Raw genomic sequence first — 16,947 nt, forward strand, 5'->3', positions numbered from 1 at the left:
AAAACGGGGAGGAAGACTGTGAGCCCCACGTGGGACAACCTGATCACCTTGTAAATTCCCCAGCGCTTAGAACAGTGCTCTGCACACAGTAAGCGCTTAATAAATGCCATTATTATTTATTATTTAGTGGAAAGAGCCCGGGCTTTGGAGTCGGAGGTCATGGGTTTGAATCCCGGCTCTGCCACATGTCTGCTTTGTGACCTTGGGCAAGTTGCTTAACTTCTCTGAGCCTCAGCGACCTCATCTGGAAAACGGGGAGGAAGACTGTGAGCCCCACATGGGACAACCTGATCACCTTGTAAATTCCCCAGCGCTTAGAACAGTGCTCTGCACACAGTAAGCGCTTAATAAATGCCATTATTATTTATTATTTAGTGGAAAGAGCCCGGGCTTTGGAGTCGGAGGTCATGGGTTCGAATCCTGGCTCTGCCACATGTCTGCTGTGTGACCTTGGGCAAGTCGCTTAACTTCTCTGAGCCTCAGTGACCTCCCCTGGAAAATGGGGAGGAAGACTGTGAGCCCCACGTGGGACAACTTGATCACCTTGTATCCCCCCAGCGCTTAGAACAGTGCTTTGCACATAGTAAGCGCTTAACGAATGCCATTATTATTATTATTCTACTGTTGTTGCGGAAAATAGCCCCCAGGAGACCCCCGGAGAGGGGCGGGAGGTGAGGCCGGGGTCCGGCCGCTGGGCACCGGGGGCTTTGCAGGACGCCCATCCGCCTCGCCCCGCACCTCTCCGTCTCCATCAGTCGATCGTATTGACTGTCAATCAATCAATCAATCAATCAATCGTATTTACTGAGCGCCTACTGTGTGCAGAGCACTGTACTAAGCGCTTGGGAAGTCCAAGTTGGCAACACATAGAGACAGTCCCTACCCAACAGTGGGCTCACAGTCTAAAAGGGGCACAATCGTGTGCAGGGCCCCTTCCTTCCTCTCCCCCTCGTCCCCCTCTCCATCCCCTGCATCTTACCTCCTTCCCTTCCCCACAGCACCTGTATATATGTTTGTACATATTTATTACTCTATTTATTTTACTTGTACATACCTATTCTATTTATTTTATTTTGTTAGCATGTTTGGTTTTGTTGTCTGTCTCCCCCTTCTAGACTGTGAGCCCACTGTTGGGTAGGGACCGTCTCTAGATGTTGCCAACTTGGACTTCCCAAGCGCTTAGTCCAGTGCTCTGCACACAGTAAGCGCTCAATAAATACGATTGATGATGATGATGATGATGCAGGGGACCCTACCTAGCGTCTGGGAGAATACAGCGATAAACACATCCCCGTCCTCGCCCTTCTGGAGGGTCCGAGCAGGTCCGAGCACTAGAAACGACTTTATTTTTTTAAAAAATGCCATAATTTAACGAGGTTCTGTGCAAACGACGAAGTCTCCGGTTGGCAGCGGCTCCCGGGCCCTGTCGGGGAAGCGGAGAGTTAGAACGGGTCATGACGCCACTTGGTATATATTACCCGTATATATGTTTGTACATATTTATTACTCTATTTATTTATTTGTTTATTTTAATTGTACATCTCTATTCTATTTATTTTATTTGGGTAGTCTGGTTTTGTTCTCTGTCTCCCCCTTTTAGACTGTGAGCCCTTACCTGTGTATATATGTATATATGTTTGTACGTATTTATTACTCTATTTATTTATTTATTTATTTTAATTGTACATTTCTATTCTATTTATTTTATTTGGTTAGTCTGTTTGGTTTTGTTCTCTGTCTCCCCCTTTTAGACTGTTCTAAGCGCTGCTAGAGCTTGGGTGTCCCGCGATCTGAGGTCTAATTCCGGCTCCACCACTCGTCCTCTGTGAGCCTGTTGTTCGGTAGGGCCCGTCTCTATATGTTACCTGTATATATGTTTGTACATATTTATTACTCTATTTATTTATTTATTTATTTTAATTGTACATCTCTATTCTATTTATTTTATTTGGTTAGTCTGTTTGGTTTTGTTCTCTGTCTCCCCCTTTTAGACTGTGAGCCCTTACCTGTGTATATATGTATATATGTTTGTACATATTTATTACTCTATTTATTTATTTATTTTAATTGTACATCTCTATTCTATTTATTTTATTTGGTTAGTCTGTTTGGTTTTGTTCTCTGTCTCCCCCTTTTAGACTGTGAGCCCTTACCTGTGTATATATGTATATATGTTTGTACATATTTATTACTCTATTTGTTTATTTATTATTTTAATTGTACATCTCTATTCTATTTATTTTATTTGGTTAGTCTGTTTGGTTTTGTTTTCTGTCTCCCCCTTTTAGACTGTGAGCCCTTACCTGTGTATATATGTATATATGTTTGTACATGTTTATTACTCTATTTATTTGTTTATTTTAATTGTACATCTCTATTCTATTTATTTTATTTGGTTAGTCTGTTTGGTTTTGTTCTCTGTCTCCCCCTTTTAGACTGTGAGCCCTTACCTGTGTATATATGTATATATGTTTGTACATATTTATTACTCTATTTATTTATTTATTTTAATTGTACATCTCTATTCCATTTATTTTATTTGGTTGGTCTGTTTGGTTTTGTTCTCTGTCTCCCCCTTTTAGACTGTGAGCCCTTACCTGTGTATATATGTATATATGTTTGTACATATTTATTACTCTATTTATTTGTTTATTTTAATTGTACATCTCTATTCTATTTATTTTATTTGGTTAGTCTGGTTTTGTTCTCTGTCTCCCCCTTTTAGACTGTGAGCCCTTACCTGTGTATATATGTATATATGTTTGTACATATTTATTACTCTATTTATTTATTTATTTTAATTGTACATCTCTATTCCATTTATTTTATTTGGTTGGTCTGTTTGGTTTTGTTCTCTGTCTCCCCCTTTTAGACTGTGAGCCCTTACCTGTGTATATATGTATATATGTTTGTACATGTTTATTACTCTATTTATTTGTTTATTTTAATTGTACATCTCTATTCTATTTATTTTATTTGGTTAGTCTGTTTGGTTTTGTTCTCTGTCTCCCCCTTTTAGACTGTGAGCCCTTACCTGTGTATATATGTATATATGTTTGTACATATTTATTACTCTATTTATTTATTTTAATTGTACATCTCTATTCTATTTATTTTATTTGGTTAGTCTGTTTGGTTTTGTTCTCTGTCTCCCCCTTTTAGACTGTGAGCCCTTACCTGTGTATATATGTATATATGTTTGTACATATTTATTACTCTATTTATTTATTTATTTTAATTGTACATCTCTGTTCTATTTATTTTATTTGGTTAGTCTGTTTGGTTTTGTTCTCTGTCTCCCCCTTTTAGACTGTGAGCCCTTACCTGTGTATATATGTATATATGTTTGTACATATTTATTACTCTATTTGTTTATTTATTATTTTAATTGTACATCTGTATTCTATTTATTTTATTTGGTTAGTCTGTTTGGTTTTGTTCTCTGTATCCCCGTTTTAGACTGTGAGCCCTTACCTGTGTATATATGTATATATGTTTGTACATATTTATTACTCTATTTATTTATTTATTTATTTATTTTAATTGTACATCTCTATTCTATTTATTTTATTTGGTTAGTCTGTTTGGTTTTGTTCTCTGTCTCCCCCTTTTAGACTGTGAGCCCACTATTGGGTAGGGACCGTCTCTAGATGTTGCCAACTTGGACTTCCCAAGCGCTTAGTCCAGTGCTCTGCACACAGTAAGCGCTCAATAAATACGATTGATTGATTGATTGATTAGAGAAGCAGCGTGGCTCAGTGGAAAGAGCCCGGGCTTTGGAGTCCGAGATCATGGGTTCGAATCCCGGCTCCGCCACATGTCTGCTGCGTGACCTCGGGCAAGTCACTTCACTTCTCTGAGCCTCAGTGACCTCATCTGTAAAATGGGGATGAAGACTGTGAGCCCCACGTGGGACAACCTGCTCACTTTGTATCCTCCCCAAGCGCTTAGAACAGTGCTTTGCACATCGTAAGCGCTTAACAAATGCCAACATTATTATTATTCTCTGAGCCTCAGTGACCTCATCTGCAAAATGGGGATGAAGACTGTGAGCCCCACGTGGGACAACCTGCTTACTTTGTATCCCCCCCCAGCGCTTAGAACAGTGCTTTGCACCTAGTAAGCGCTTAACAAATGCCAACATTATTATTATTATTATTCTCTGAGCCTCAGTGACCTCACCTGCAAAATGGGGATGAAGACTGTAAGCCCCACGTGGGACAACCTGATCACTTTGTATCCCCCCCAGCGCTTAGAACAGTGCTTTGCACCTAGTAAGCGCTTAACAAATGCCAACATTATTATTATTCTCTGAGCCTCAGTGACCTCATCTGCAAAATGGGGATGAAGACTGTGAGCCCCACGTGGGACAACTTGATCACTTTGTATCCCCCCTAAGGGCTTAGAATAGTGCTTTGCACCTAGTAAGCGCTTAACAAATGCCAACATTATATTATTATTCTTCTCTGAGCCTCAGTTCCCTCATCTGGAAAATGGGGATGAAGACTGTGAGCCCCACGTGGGACAACCTGATCACTTTGTATCCCCCCCAAGGGCTTAGAACAGTGCTTTGCACCTAGTAAGCGCTTAACAAATGCCAACATTATTATTATTCTCTGAGCCTCAGTGACCTCATCTGCAAAATGGGGATGAAGACTGTGAGCCCCACGTGGGACAACCTGCTCACTTTGTATCCCCCCCAGCGCTTAGAACAGTGCTTTGCACCTAGTAAGCGCTTAACAAATGCCAACATTATTATTATTATTATTCTCTGACCCTCAGTGACCTCACCTGCAAAATGGGGATGAAGACTGTGAGCCCCACGTGGGACAACCTGATCACTTTGTATCCCCCCCAGTGCTTAGAACAGTGCTTTTCACCTAGTAAGTGCTTAACAAATGCCAACATTATTATTCTTCTCTGAGCCTCAGTGACCTCACCTGCAAAATGGGGATGAAGACCGTGAGCCCCACGTGGGACAACCTGATCACTTTGTATCCCCCCGCAAGCGCTTAGAACAGTGCTTTGCACCTAGTAAGCGCTTAACAAATGCCAACATTATTATTATTATTCTCTGAGCCTCAGTGACCTCACCTGCAAAATGGGGATGAAGACTGTGAGCCCCACGTGGGACAACCTGATCACTTTGTATCCCCCCCAGTGCTTAGAACAGTGCTTTGCACCTAGTAAGCGCTTAACAAATGCCAACATTATTATTATTATTATTCTCTGAGCCTCAGTGACCTCACCTGCAAAATGGGGATGAAGACTGTAAGCCCCACGTGGGACAACCTGATCACTTTGTATCCCCCCCAGCGCTTAGAACAGTGCTTTGCACCTAGTAAGCGCTTAACAAATGCCAACATTATTATTATTCTCTGAGCCTCAGTGACCTCACCTGCAAAATGGGGATGAAGACCGTGAGCCCCACGTGGGACAACCTGATCACTTTGTATCCCCCCCAAGGGCTTAGAACAGTGCTTTGCACCTAGTAAGCGCTTAACAAATGCCAACATTATTATTATTATTCTCTGAGCCTCAGTGACCTCACCTGCAAAATGGGGATGAAGACTGTGAGCCCCACGTGGGACAACCTGATCACTTTGTATCCCCCCCAAGCGCTTAGAACAGTGCTTTGCACCTAGTAAGCGCTTAACAAATGCCAACATTATTATTATTCTCTGAGCCTCAGTGACCTCACCTGCAAAATGGGGATGAAGACCGTGAGCCCCACGTGGGACAACCTGATCACTTTGTATCCCCCCCAAGGGCTTAGAACAGTGCTTTGCACCTAGTAAGCGCTTAACAAATGCCAACATTATTATTATTATTATTCTCTGAGCCTCAGTGACCTCACCTGCAAAATGGGGATGAAGACCGTGAGCCCCACGTGGGACAACCTGATCACTTTGTATCCCCCCCAAGGGCTTAGAACAGTGCTTTGCACCTAGTAAGTGCTTAACAAATGCCAACATTATTATTATTCTCTGAGCCTCAGTGACCTCACCTGCAAAATGGGGATGAAGACTGTGAGCCCCACGTGGGACAACCTGATCACTTTGTATCCCCCCTAAGGGCTTAGAATAGTGCTTTGCACCTAGTAAGCGCTTAACAAATGCCAACATTATTATTATTATTATTGTTCTCTGAGCCTCAGTGACCTCATCTGTAAAATGGGGATTAAGACTGTGAGCCCCACGTGGGACAACCTGATCACTTTTGTATCCCCCCCAAGGGCTTAGAACAGTGCTTTGCACCTAGTAAGCGCTTAACAAATGCCAACATTATTATTATTCTCTGAGCCTCAGTGACCTCGTCTGCAAAATGGGGATGAAGACCGTGAGCCCCACGTGGGACAACCTGATCACTTTGTATCCCCCCGCAAGCGCTTAGAACAGTGCTTTGCACCTAGTAAGCGCTTAACAAATGCCAACATTATTATTATTCTCTGAGCCTCAGTGACCTCACCTGCAAAATGGGGATGAAGACCGTGAGCCCCACGTGGGACAACCTGATCACTTTGTATCCCCCCCAAGGGCTTAGAACAGTGCTTTGCACCTAGTAAGCGCTTAACAAATGCCGTCATTATTATTATCATCATCATCATCATCAATCGTATTTATTGAGCGCTTACTATGTGCAGAGCACTGTACTAAGCGCTTGGGAAGTACAAATTGGCAACATATAGAGACAGTCCCTACCCAACAGTGGGCTCACAGTCTAAAAGACTAATTATTATTATTATGATTGATTGATTCGGCCGGGGCAGGTATCCCAAGGGAGAGTCCAGCGCCCGGTCCCCTGGGGAGTTTCCAGTCCGTGCCGAAGCCGTTCGGGCATCGAGGCGCGAACGTAGTCGGGAGACCCCCCGTCCCGTCCCGTCGGGCCTGGGGTCTCGCCCCTCACCTCCGGGCCGGCCCTGCCTTCTCTCCGCGACCCCTGCCCCCTAAATCTGCAGCGGACCCTGCGGGGAGGAGGCCCGGGCCTGGGCACCGACGAGCATCTCGGCCAGGAGCCCGGCGACGTCGGCCTCGCCGATGACCGGCCGGAAGAAGAGATCTCGCACCAGGGCCGGAGGGATGGACTGGAGGGTGGAGGCGACCAGCAGGATGCGGGCGAAGCGGCCCCGGTCTTGGGGGTGCCGGGGCAGCAGTTCCTCTCGCAGCGCCCGCTGAGCCTCGCACTGGAGGCTCTCGATGGCCGCGGAGGCCCGGAGGCCCGGCACGTCTGTAGGGAGAGGAGGGGGCGACGCCTGAGAACCGGGGTCCGGCCCGACGCCGGCCGCCCCTTACAGATTCATTCATTCAATCATATTGATTAATAATAACGATGATGATGGCATTTACCGTACCTCGTTCTCGCCTGTCCCGCCATCGACCCCCGGGCCTGGAATGCCCCCAATCCCTCTGCCCATCCGCCAAGCTCGCTCTCTTCCTCCCTTCAAGGCCCTGCTGAGAGCTCACCTCCTCCAGGAGGCCTTCCCACACTGAGCCCCTTCCTTCCTCTCCCCCTCGTCCCCCTCTCCATCCCCCCCATCTTACCTCCTTCCCTTCCCCACAGCACCTGTTTATATGGATATATGTTTGTACATATTTGTTACTCTATTTATTTTACTTGTCCATATCTATTCTATTTATTTTATTTTGTTAGTATGTTTGGTTTTGTTCTCTGTCTCCCCCTTTTAGACTGTGAGCCCACTGTTGGGTAGGGACTGTCTCTGTAGGTTGCCAACTTGTACTTCCCAAGCTGTGTGCAGTAAGCGCTCAATAAATACAATTGATTGATTCCCCACAGCGCCTGTATATATGTATATATGTTTGTACATATTTATTACTCTATTTTACTTGTACATATCTATTCTATTTATTTTATTTTGTTTGTTTGGTTTTGTTCTCTGTCTCCCCCTTTTAGACTGTGAGCCCACTGTTGGGTAGGGACTGTCTCTATAGGTTGCCAACTTGTACTTCCCAAGCGCTTAGTATAGTGCTCTGCACACAGTAAGCGCTCAATAAACACAATTGATTGATTCCCCACAGCGCCTGTATATATGTATATATGTTTGTACATATTTATTACTCTATTTTACTTGTACATATCTATTCTATTTATTTTATTTTGTTAGTATGTTTGGTTTTGTTCTCTGTCTCCCCCTTTTAGACTGTGAGCCCACTGTTGGGTAGGGACTGTCTCTATATGTTGCCAATTTGTACTTCCCAAGCGCTTAGTACAGTGCTCTGCACATAGTAAGCACTCAATAAATGTGATTGATGATGATTTATTACGCGCTTACTATGTGCAAAGCACCATTCTAAGCACTGGAGGGTTACAAGGCGATAGGGTTGTCCCACGTGGGGCTCACAGTCTTCACCCCCATTTTCCAGATGAGGGAACTGAGGCCCAGAGAAGTGAAGGGACTGGCCCAAAGTCACCCAGCTGACTAGTGGCAGAGCTGGGGTTCGAACCCACGACCTCTGACTCCAAAGCCCGGGCTCTTTCCACTGAGCCACGCTGCTTCTTGAAAAAGAAAAAAAAAGTGCTCACTATGTGCAAAGCACCGTTCTAAGCGCTGGGGAGGTTACAAGGTGATCAGGTTGCCCCACGGGGGGCTCACAGTCTTCATCCCCATTTTCCAGATGAGGGAACTGAGGCCCAGAGAAGTGAAGGGACTTGCCCAAAGTCACCCAGCTGACAAGTGGCGGAGCCAGGGTTCGAACCCACGACCTCTGACTCCAAAGCCCGGGCTCTTTCCACTGAGCCATGCTGCTTCTCAAAATAGAAAAAAAAAAGCGCTCACTATGTGCAAAGCACTGTTCTAAGCACTGGGGAGGTTGCAAGGTGATCAGGTTGTCCCACGGGGGGCTCACAGTCTTAATCCCCATTTTCCAGATGAGGGAACTGAGGCCCAGAGAAGTGAAGTGACTTGCCCAAGGTCACACAGCTGACAATTGGCGGAGTCAGGATTTGAACCCATGACCTCGGACTCCAAAGCCCGGGCTCTTCCCACTGAGCCACGCTGCTTCTCTGAGCGCTTACTGTGTGCAGAGCACTGTACTAAGCGCTTGGGAAGTCCAAGTTGGCAACGTATAGAGACGGTCCCTACCCAACGGTGGGCTCACAGTCTAGAACATTTGTTAACCTCCCCCTTTCTATAACGCCTGTTCAGCGCTTACTACGTGCCGGGCACTGTACTGAACGCCGGGGTAGATACAAGCTAATCAGGCGGGACACAGTCCGTGTCCCGCGTGGAGCTCGCGGACTGAATCCCTGTTTTTCAGATAAGGCACGGAGAAGCGAAGTGACCTGCTCAAGGTCACACAGCGTTCATTCATTCGTTGTCGTATTTATTGAGCGCTTACTGTGTGCAGGGCACTGTACTAAGCGCTTGGGAAGTACAAGTTGGCAACATCTAGAGATGGGCCCTACCGAACAACAGGCTCACAGCGGACGAGTGGTGGAGCTGGAATTAGACCTCAGGTCGTGGGACGCCCAAGCTCTAGCAGCGCTTAGAACAGTGCTTCGCACATAGTAAGCACTTAAGAGTAAGTAAGCGCACAGAGAAGCAGCGTGGCTCAGTGGATAGAGCCCGGGCTTTGGAGTCAGAGGTCATGGGTTCAAATCCCGGCTCCGCCGATCGTCAGCTGGGTGACTTTGGGCAAGTCGCTTCACTTCTCTGGGCCTCAGTTCCCTCATCTGGAAAATGGGGATGAAGACTGTGAGCCCCCCGTGGGACAACCTGATCACCTTGTAACCTCTCCAGCGCTTAGAACAGTGCTTTGCACGTAGTAAGTGCTTAATAAATGCCATTATTCTTATTATTAATAAATGCCATTATTATTATTGGCCATCTCGCCCTTTTCATCATCATCATCATCAATCGTATTTATTGAGAGCTCACTATGTGCAGAGCACTGTACTAAGCGATTGGGAAGTACAAATTGGCAACATCTAGAGACAGTCCCGGCATCCTCCCTTTCCAACCCTAATCCCGGCTCCACCACGTGTCTCCTGTTCCCTCATCTGGGAAATGGGGATGAAGACCGTGAGTCCCCCGTGGAATCGGGACTGTGTCCAACACGATTTGCTGGTATCCACCCCGGCGCTTAGTACAGTGCCTGACACATAGTAAGCACTTAACAGATACAACAGTTATCGTTATTATTTGCTCGTATCCACCCTGGTGCTTAGTACGGTGCCTGACACATAGTAAGCACTTAACAGATACAACAGTTATCATTATTATTTGCTCGTATCCACCCTGGTGCTTAGTACAGTGCCTGACACATAGTAAGCACTTAACAGATACAACAGTTATCATTATTATTTGCTCGTATCCACCTTGGTGCTTAGTACAGTGCCTGACCCATAGTAAGCACTTAACAGATACAACAGTTATCTTTATTATTTGCTCGTATCCACCCCGGCGCTTAGTACAGTGCCTGACCCATAGTAAGCACTTAACAGATACAACAGTTATCATTATTATTTGCTCGTATCCACCCTGGTGCTTAGTACAGTGCCTGACACATAGTAAGCACTTAACAGATACAACAGTTATCATTATTATTTGCTCGTATCCACCCTGGTGCTTAGTACAGTGCCTGACACATAGTAAGCACTTAACAGATACAACAGTTATCGTTATCATTTGCTTGTATCCACCCCGGTGCTTAGTACAGTGCCTGATACATAGTAAGCACTTAACAGATACAGCAGTTATCGTTATTATTTGCTCGTATCCACCCCGGCGCTTAGTACAGTGCCTGACACATAGTAAGCACTTAACAGATACAACAGTTATCGTTATTATTTGCTCGTATCCACCCCGGCGCTTAGTACAGTGCCTGACCCATAGTAAGCACTTAACAGATACAACAGTTATCTTTATTATTTGCTCGTATCCACCCCGGCGCTTAGTACAGTACCTGGCACATAGTAAGCGCTTAAGCAATACCATCATCATCATCATTATTATTTTTTCCTGATGCCTTCAGCGCAGAGGGCTGTATAAAGCACTTGAGAGGGTACAATAATAATAATGGTATTTGTTAAGCGCTTACTATGGGCGAAGCACTGTTCTAAGCGCTGAGCACTGTACGTATTTATTACTCTATTTATTTTTTACTTGTACATATCTGTTCTATTTATTTGATTTTGTTAATATGTTTTGTTTTGTTCTCTGTCTCCCCCCTCTAGGCTGTGAGCCCGCTGTTGGGTAGGGACCATCTCTATATGTTGCCAACTTGGACTTCCCAAGCGCTTAGTACAGTGCTCTGCACACAGTAAGCGCTCAATAAATATGATTGATTGATTCTAAGCGCTGAATGTTGCACCCAACGAGTTTGCCAATCTGATTAGCTCGTATCTCCCCCGCTTAGTAATAATAATAATAATAATAATAATAATAATAATAATAATAATGATGGTATTTGTTAAGCGCTTACTAGGTGCGAAACACTGTTCTAAGTGCTGAGCACTGTTCTAAGCGCTGAATGTTGCCCACAGCGAGTTTACCAATCTGATTAGCTCGTATCTACCCCGCTTAGTAATAATAATAATAATAATAATGATGATGGTATTTGTTAAGCGCTTACTATGTGCAAAGCACTGTTCTAAGCGCTGAATGTTGCCCACAGCGAGTTTACCAATCTGATTAGCTCGTATCTCCCCCGCTTAGTAATAATAATAATAATAATAATAATAATAATGATGGTATTTGTTAAGCGCTTACTAGGTGCGAAGCACTGTTCTAAGCGCTGAGCACTGTTCTAAGCGCTGAATGTTGCACCCAACGAGTTTACCAATCTGATTAGCTCGTATCTACCCCGCTTAGTAATAATAATAATAATGATAATGGTATTTGTTAAGCGCTTACTATGTGCAAAGCACTGTTCTAAGCGCTGAATGTTGCCCACAGCGAGTTTACCAATCTGATTAGCTCGTATCTACGCTGCTTAGTAATAATAATAATAATGATGATGATGGTATTTGTTAAGCGCTTACTAGGTGCGAAACACTGTTCTAAGCGCTGAGCACTGTTCTAAGCGCTGAATGTTGCACCCAACGAGTTTACCAAACTGATTAGCTCGTATCTACCCCGCTTAGTAATAATAATAATAATAATGATGGTATTGGTTAAGTGCTTACTATGTGCAAAGCACTGTTCTAAGCGCTGGGGCGGTTACAAGGTGATCAGGTTGTCCCACGGGGGGGCTCACAGACTTCATCCCCATTTTCAGTGGAAAGAGCCCGGGCTTTGGAGTCAGAGGTCACGGGTTCAAATCCCGGCTCCGCCAACTGTCGGCTGTGTGACTTTGGGCAAGTCACTTCACTTCTCTGGGCCTCAGTTACCTCATCTGTAAAATGGGGATTAAAACTGTGAGCCCCCCGTGGGACAACCTGATCACCTTGTAACCTCCCCAGCGCTTAGAACAGCGCCTTGCACATAGTAAGCGCTTAACAAATACCATCATCATTATTATTATTATTATTCCCTGCCCACGACGAGTTGACCAATCTGATTATCGCCGGAAAGAGCCCGGGCTTTGGAGCCAGAGGTCACGGGTTCAAATCCCGGCTCCGCCAACTGTCGGCTGTGTGACTTTGGGCAGGTCACTTCACTTCTCTGGGCCTCAGTTCCCTCATCTGTAAAAGGGGGATAAAAACTGTGAGCCCCCCCCCCATGGGACAACCTGATCACCTTGTAACCTCCCCAGCGCTTAGAACAGTGCTTTGCACACAGTAAGCGCTTAACAAATACCATCATCATTATTATTATTATTATTCCCTGCCCACGACGAGTTGACCAATCTGACTATCGCCGGAAAGAGCCCGGGCTTTGGAGCCAGAGGTCACGGGTTCAAATCCCAGCTCCGCCAACTGTCGGCTGTGTGACTCTGGGCAAGCCACTTCACTTCTCCGGGCCTCAGTTCCCTCATCTGGAAAAGGGGGATAAACACCGCGAGCCCCCCCGTGGGACAACCTGAGCACCTTGTAACCTCCCCAGCGCTTAGAACAGTGCTTTGCACACAGTAAGCGCTTAACAAATACCATCATCATTATTATTATTCCCTGCCCATGACGAGTTGACCAATCTGACTATCGCCGGAAAGAGCCCGGGCTTTGGAGCCAGAGGTCACGGGTTCAAATTCCGGCTCCGCCAACTGTCGGCTGTGTGACTTTGGGCAAGCCACTTCACTTCTCCGGGCCTCAGTTACCTCATCTGTAAAATGGGGATTAAAACTGTGAGCCCCCTGTGGGACAACCTGATCACCTTGTAACCTCCCCAGCGCTTAGAACAGCGCCTTGCACATAGTAAGCGCTTAACAAATACCATCATCATTATTATTATTATTATTCCCTGCCCACGACGAGTTGACCAATCTGACTATCGCCGGAAAGAGCCCGGGCTTTGGAGCCAGAGGTCACGGGTTCAAATTCCGGCTCCGCCAACTGTCGGCTGTGTGACTTTGGGCAGGTCACTTCACTTCTCTGGGCCTCAGTTCCCTCATCTGTAAAAGGGGGATAAAAACTGTGAGCCCCCCCCCCATGGGACAACCTGATCACCTTGTAACCTCCCCAGCGCTTAGAACAGTGCTTTGCACACAGTAAGCGCTTAACAAATACCATCATCATTATTATTATTATTATTCCCTGCCCACGACGAGTTGACCAATCTGACTATCGCCGGAAAGAGCCCGGGCTTTGGAGCCAGAGGTCACGGGTTCAAATCCCGGCTCCGCCAACTGTCGGCTGTGTGACTCTGGGCAAGCCACTTCACTTCTCCGGGCCTCAGTTCCCTCATCTGGAAAAGGGGGATAAACACCGCGAGCCCCCCCGTGGGACAACCTGAGCACCTTGTAACCTCCCCAGCGCTTAGAACAGTGCTTTGCACACAGTAAGCGCTTAACAAATACCATCATCATTATTATTATTATTATTCCCTGCCCATGACGAGTTGACCAATCTGACTATCGGCGGAAAGAGCCTGGGCTTTGGAGCCAGAGGTCACGGGTTCAAATCCCGGCTCCTCCAACTGTCGGCTGTGTGACTCTGGGCAAGCCACTTCACTTCTCCGGGCCTCAGTTCCCTCATCTGTAAAATGGGGACAAACACCGTGAGCCCCCCCGTGGGACAACCTGAACACCTTGTAACCTCCCCAGCGCTTGGAACAGTGCTCTGCACGTAGTAAGCGCTTAATAAATGCCGTCATCGTCATTCTCATTAGCTCGTGGCTATGCCCAGCGCTTCGAACGACGCTGGGCAGGTCGTCCGCGCTTAACCCATCCCGCGATTTTTCTTTTTGTTCAATCAATCACATTTATTGAGCGCTTACTATGTGCAGAGCACTGGACTAAGCCTTATCACTTTTATCCTATAAAAAAGATAAAAAGATATATTTTATCTTATCTTATTTTATCTTATATCACTTTTATTTTATCACTTTACTTATAAGTAAAGTCTTATCACTTTTAGACTGTGAGCCCACTGTTGGGTAGGGACTGTCTCTATCTGTTGCCAATTTGTACTTCCCAAGCGCTTAGTCCAGTGCTCTGCACATAGTAAGCGCTCAATACATACGATTGATTGATTGATTGATTGATTGATCACGACTAGCCCCCCGGGGCCTCCCCCCCGTCCCCAGGCCCTCACCGGGATTAAAGAGGAAGACCCCCTTGAGGTAGGCGTACTCCTTGGGGCCGAGGTCCAGGCCCCGGAAAGTGTGAAGGCAGCACTGCAGCCTCTGCACGGCGGCCAGCGTGGGCCGAGCGGGCTCGGGCTCCCGGCGCGGGCGGCCCCGGCCGTCCAGCAGGATCCGCTGGAGCATGCTCGGGGCGGGCGCGGGGGTCTCGGCCACCTCGAAGGCCACGGCGTCCTGGGCCAGGCCCAGCAGGAAGAGCGGGGCCCAGCAGCGCCGGAGCAGGAGCAGCCGGTCGCCGGCGGGCAGCAGGCGGAAGGAGGGCAGGTTCCTCATGAAGCTGACCGTCTTCACCAGCACGGCCGAGGCCGCCCGGCAGGTGCGCTGAGGCGCGAGCAGGGACACGGGCCGCCGACGCCGCCGGTGGCAGGGACAGCGCCGCTGGGCCCGGCCGGGGCCCGGCCCGGCCCGCAGGAGGGTGTACAGGATGGCCTGGTGGGTCCCGCACCCGCCCTGGCACGGGCAGCCCGCGGGGCCCGCCTCCGTCTCCTCCATGCGGCCGCGAACCCAGAGCCCGGGCCGCTCTCTCTGCCCGTTCCTTCCCTCCCTCTCTCGCCGCTTAGCCGGATCTGTCACTGTTGCATGTGCTACTTCTATTTTTCCCTCGCGAATTTTCTCACCCCCGAACTCTCCCTGCCTCTGTCTCCCGCTGTTTCTCTCTCTGCGTCTCTGCCTTTGGCCCTGGGCCTTCCCGCCGCGCTCTGGGCTCGGTTCCCGCTCTATTTATAGCCCCCCGGGAGGGCGCGGGCCCGGGCGACCTTGACTCCCCGGTTGGAGCCGGGTTCATTGACAAAGCAGGCGGCCCGGGCGCGATAGGCCGGGGAGCGGGGCAGGGGTTGGGGGGGGATGGCCCACGTGGTGCTGAGGAAGGCTTTTCTCAATGAAACCGCCTGCCCGAGGACCCGGGGGCCCGCCTTATCGCCCGGATTACTCAAAACGGATAAACAGGGTCATTAATCCACCGCGTACCCTGCCCCGGGACTCCGGGTGCATCGCAGCCGCCTCGTCGGGACGACGGCCGGTGTCACGGCCGGGGCGCGCGCCCGGGCCCTCGCGGTGCTCTAATGATAATGACGGTGGTATCTGTGGAGCGCTCGCTATGGGGGTCCTAAGCGCTGGGGTGGATACAAGCAAATCGGTCCCCGTCTCACGCTCCGAATCTCCGTTTTCCAGATGAGGTGGCCGAGGCCCAGAGCGGTGGAGCGACTTGCCCGAGGTCACGCAGCGGACGAGCGGCAGAGCCGGGATTCGAACGCGGGTCCTGCTGGTGCCCGGGCTCTAACCGCTCCCCCTTCGTCCGGGGTTGGGGGGCGGGGGGAGGCCGCCCGAGAGCCCCAACCTTGGACGGCTCGACCTGGAAGTGACTTTATCGGCGGCTGTTTGTCTAACCTCGAGGCCGTTCCCGCCGGCAGGTTCGGCCGGGTTCGGCGGGCACAGCCAGGGGGGAAACCAGGCATCCTGGCAACATCCCGTCCCACCCGCAGAGTCTCCCCTGCCCCGTCTCCTCCCGCCTTGGGGTAGGGGGTTCTTCAGGGTGGGCCGTGCGGAAGACCTCCTCCTCCTCCTCCTCCTCCCAACCTTCCCGGGGACACTTCCGAAGCCCTCACCCTCTCCCGGGGTCATAAATCACCCGGGCGGGCAAATACGGGGAAAACAGTCCAATGTTCAGCCTGGTACAGGGTCCTCCTCTCGGATCGGGCCGCGGGCCCGGCCAGCGGGGAGGGCGGGACCCTGGAGCGGATTTGAGACCCAGGCGTTCCCCGGGATGGGAAGAAATTCGGGTGGGCCCGGCTCCTCGAAGCCACGGGGCTCCTGGTGGGCACCACCCGGCCGGGAGCGTGGGCCCCTGGGCTCAGGCCCCAGGCCCCGGATCCCACTGGGCCTTAGTGGGGTTGGAGTGGGTGCGGGGGGCTAAGGGGGGACCGATAATAATAATAATGATGGCATTTTATTAAGCCCTTACTACGTGCAAAGCAGCGCTGGGGTAGATACAAGGTAATCGAGTTGTCCCACGAGGGGCTCACAGACTTAATCCCCATTTTCCAGCTGAGGGAACTGAGGCCCAGAGAAGGGAAGTGACTTGCCCAAAGTCACACAGCTGACGAGTGGCGGGGCCGGGATTTGAACCCACGACCTCTGACTCCAGGGCCCGAGCTCTTTCCACCGAGCCACGCTGCTTCTCGATGGAAGGATGGGGGGCTGGGAGAGCCGAGTAGATTGATAATGATAATAATAATGGTGGCATTTATTAA

General features: G+C 48.6%; 1 protein-coding gene across 2 annotated transcripts; it reads right to left on the bottom strand.

The window, feature by feature from the left end:
* Positions 1-1,318: 1,318 nt before the first annotated feature.
* On the bottom strand, positions 1,319-15,446 carry NR0B2 (nuclear receptor subfamily 0 group B member 2). 2 transcript variants are annotated; one of them, XM_038758353.1, is made up of 3 exons: positions 14,650-15,446; positions 7,067-7,227; positions 1,319-1,423 (listed from the first exon to the last, which is right to left on the bottom strand). In XM_038758353.1, the coding sequence occupies exons 1-3, from the start codon at positions 15,188-15,190 to the stop codon at positions 1,352-1,354; spliced, it is 774 nt and encodes a 257-aa protein (XP_038614281.1). In that variant the 5' UTR covers positions 15,191-15,446; the 3' UTR covers positions 1,319-1,351. The 2 variants fall into 2 exon arrangements, with proteins under 2 accessions (XP_038614281.1, XP_038614280.1); XM_038758352.1 differs by having other exon boundaries at positions 1,339-1,423; positions 6,907-7,227.
* Positions 15,447-16,947: the final 1,501 nt, after the last annotated feature.

This window comes from Tachyglossus aculeatus, chromosome 16 (genome assembly GCF_015852505.1).
Source record: "Tachyglossus aculeatus isolate mTacAcu1 chromosome 16, mTacAcu1.pri, whole genome shotgun sequence".
Classification (NCBI taxonomy): domain Eukaryota; kingdom Metazoa; phylum Chordata; class Mammalia; order Monotremata; family Tachyglossidae; genus Tachyglossus; species Tachyglossus aculeatus.

Bases quoted from the DNA above. Each gene is read 5' to 3' on its own strand.
- NR0B2 (XM_038758352.1), bottom strand. From the start codon at position 15,190: ATGGAGGAGACGGAGGCGGGCCCCGCGGGCTGCCCGTGCCAGGGCGGG. The intron at 7,228-14,649 runs GTGAGGGCCTGG...CTCTCCCTACAG, and splicing joins GGTCTTCCTCTTTAATCCCG to ACGTGCCGGGCCTCCGGGCC.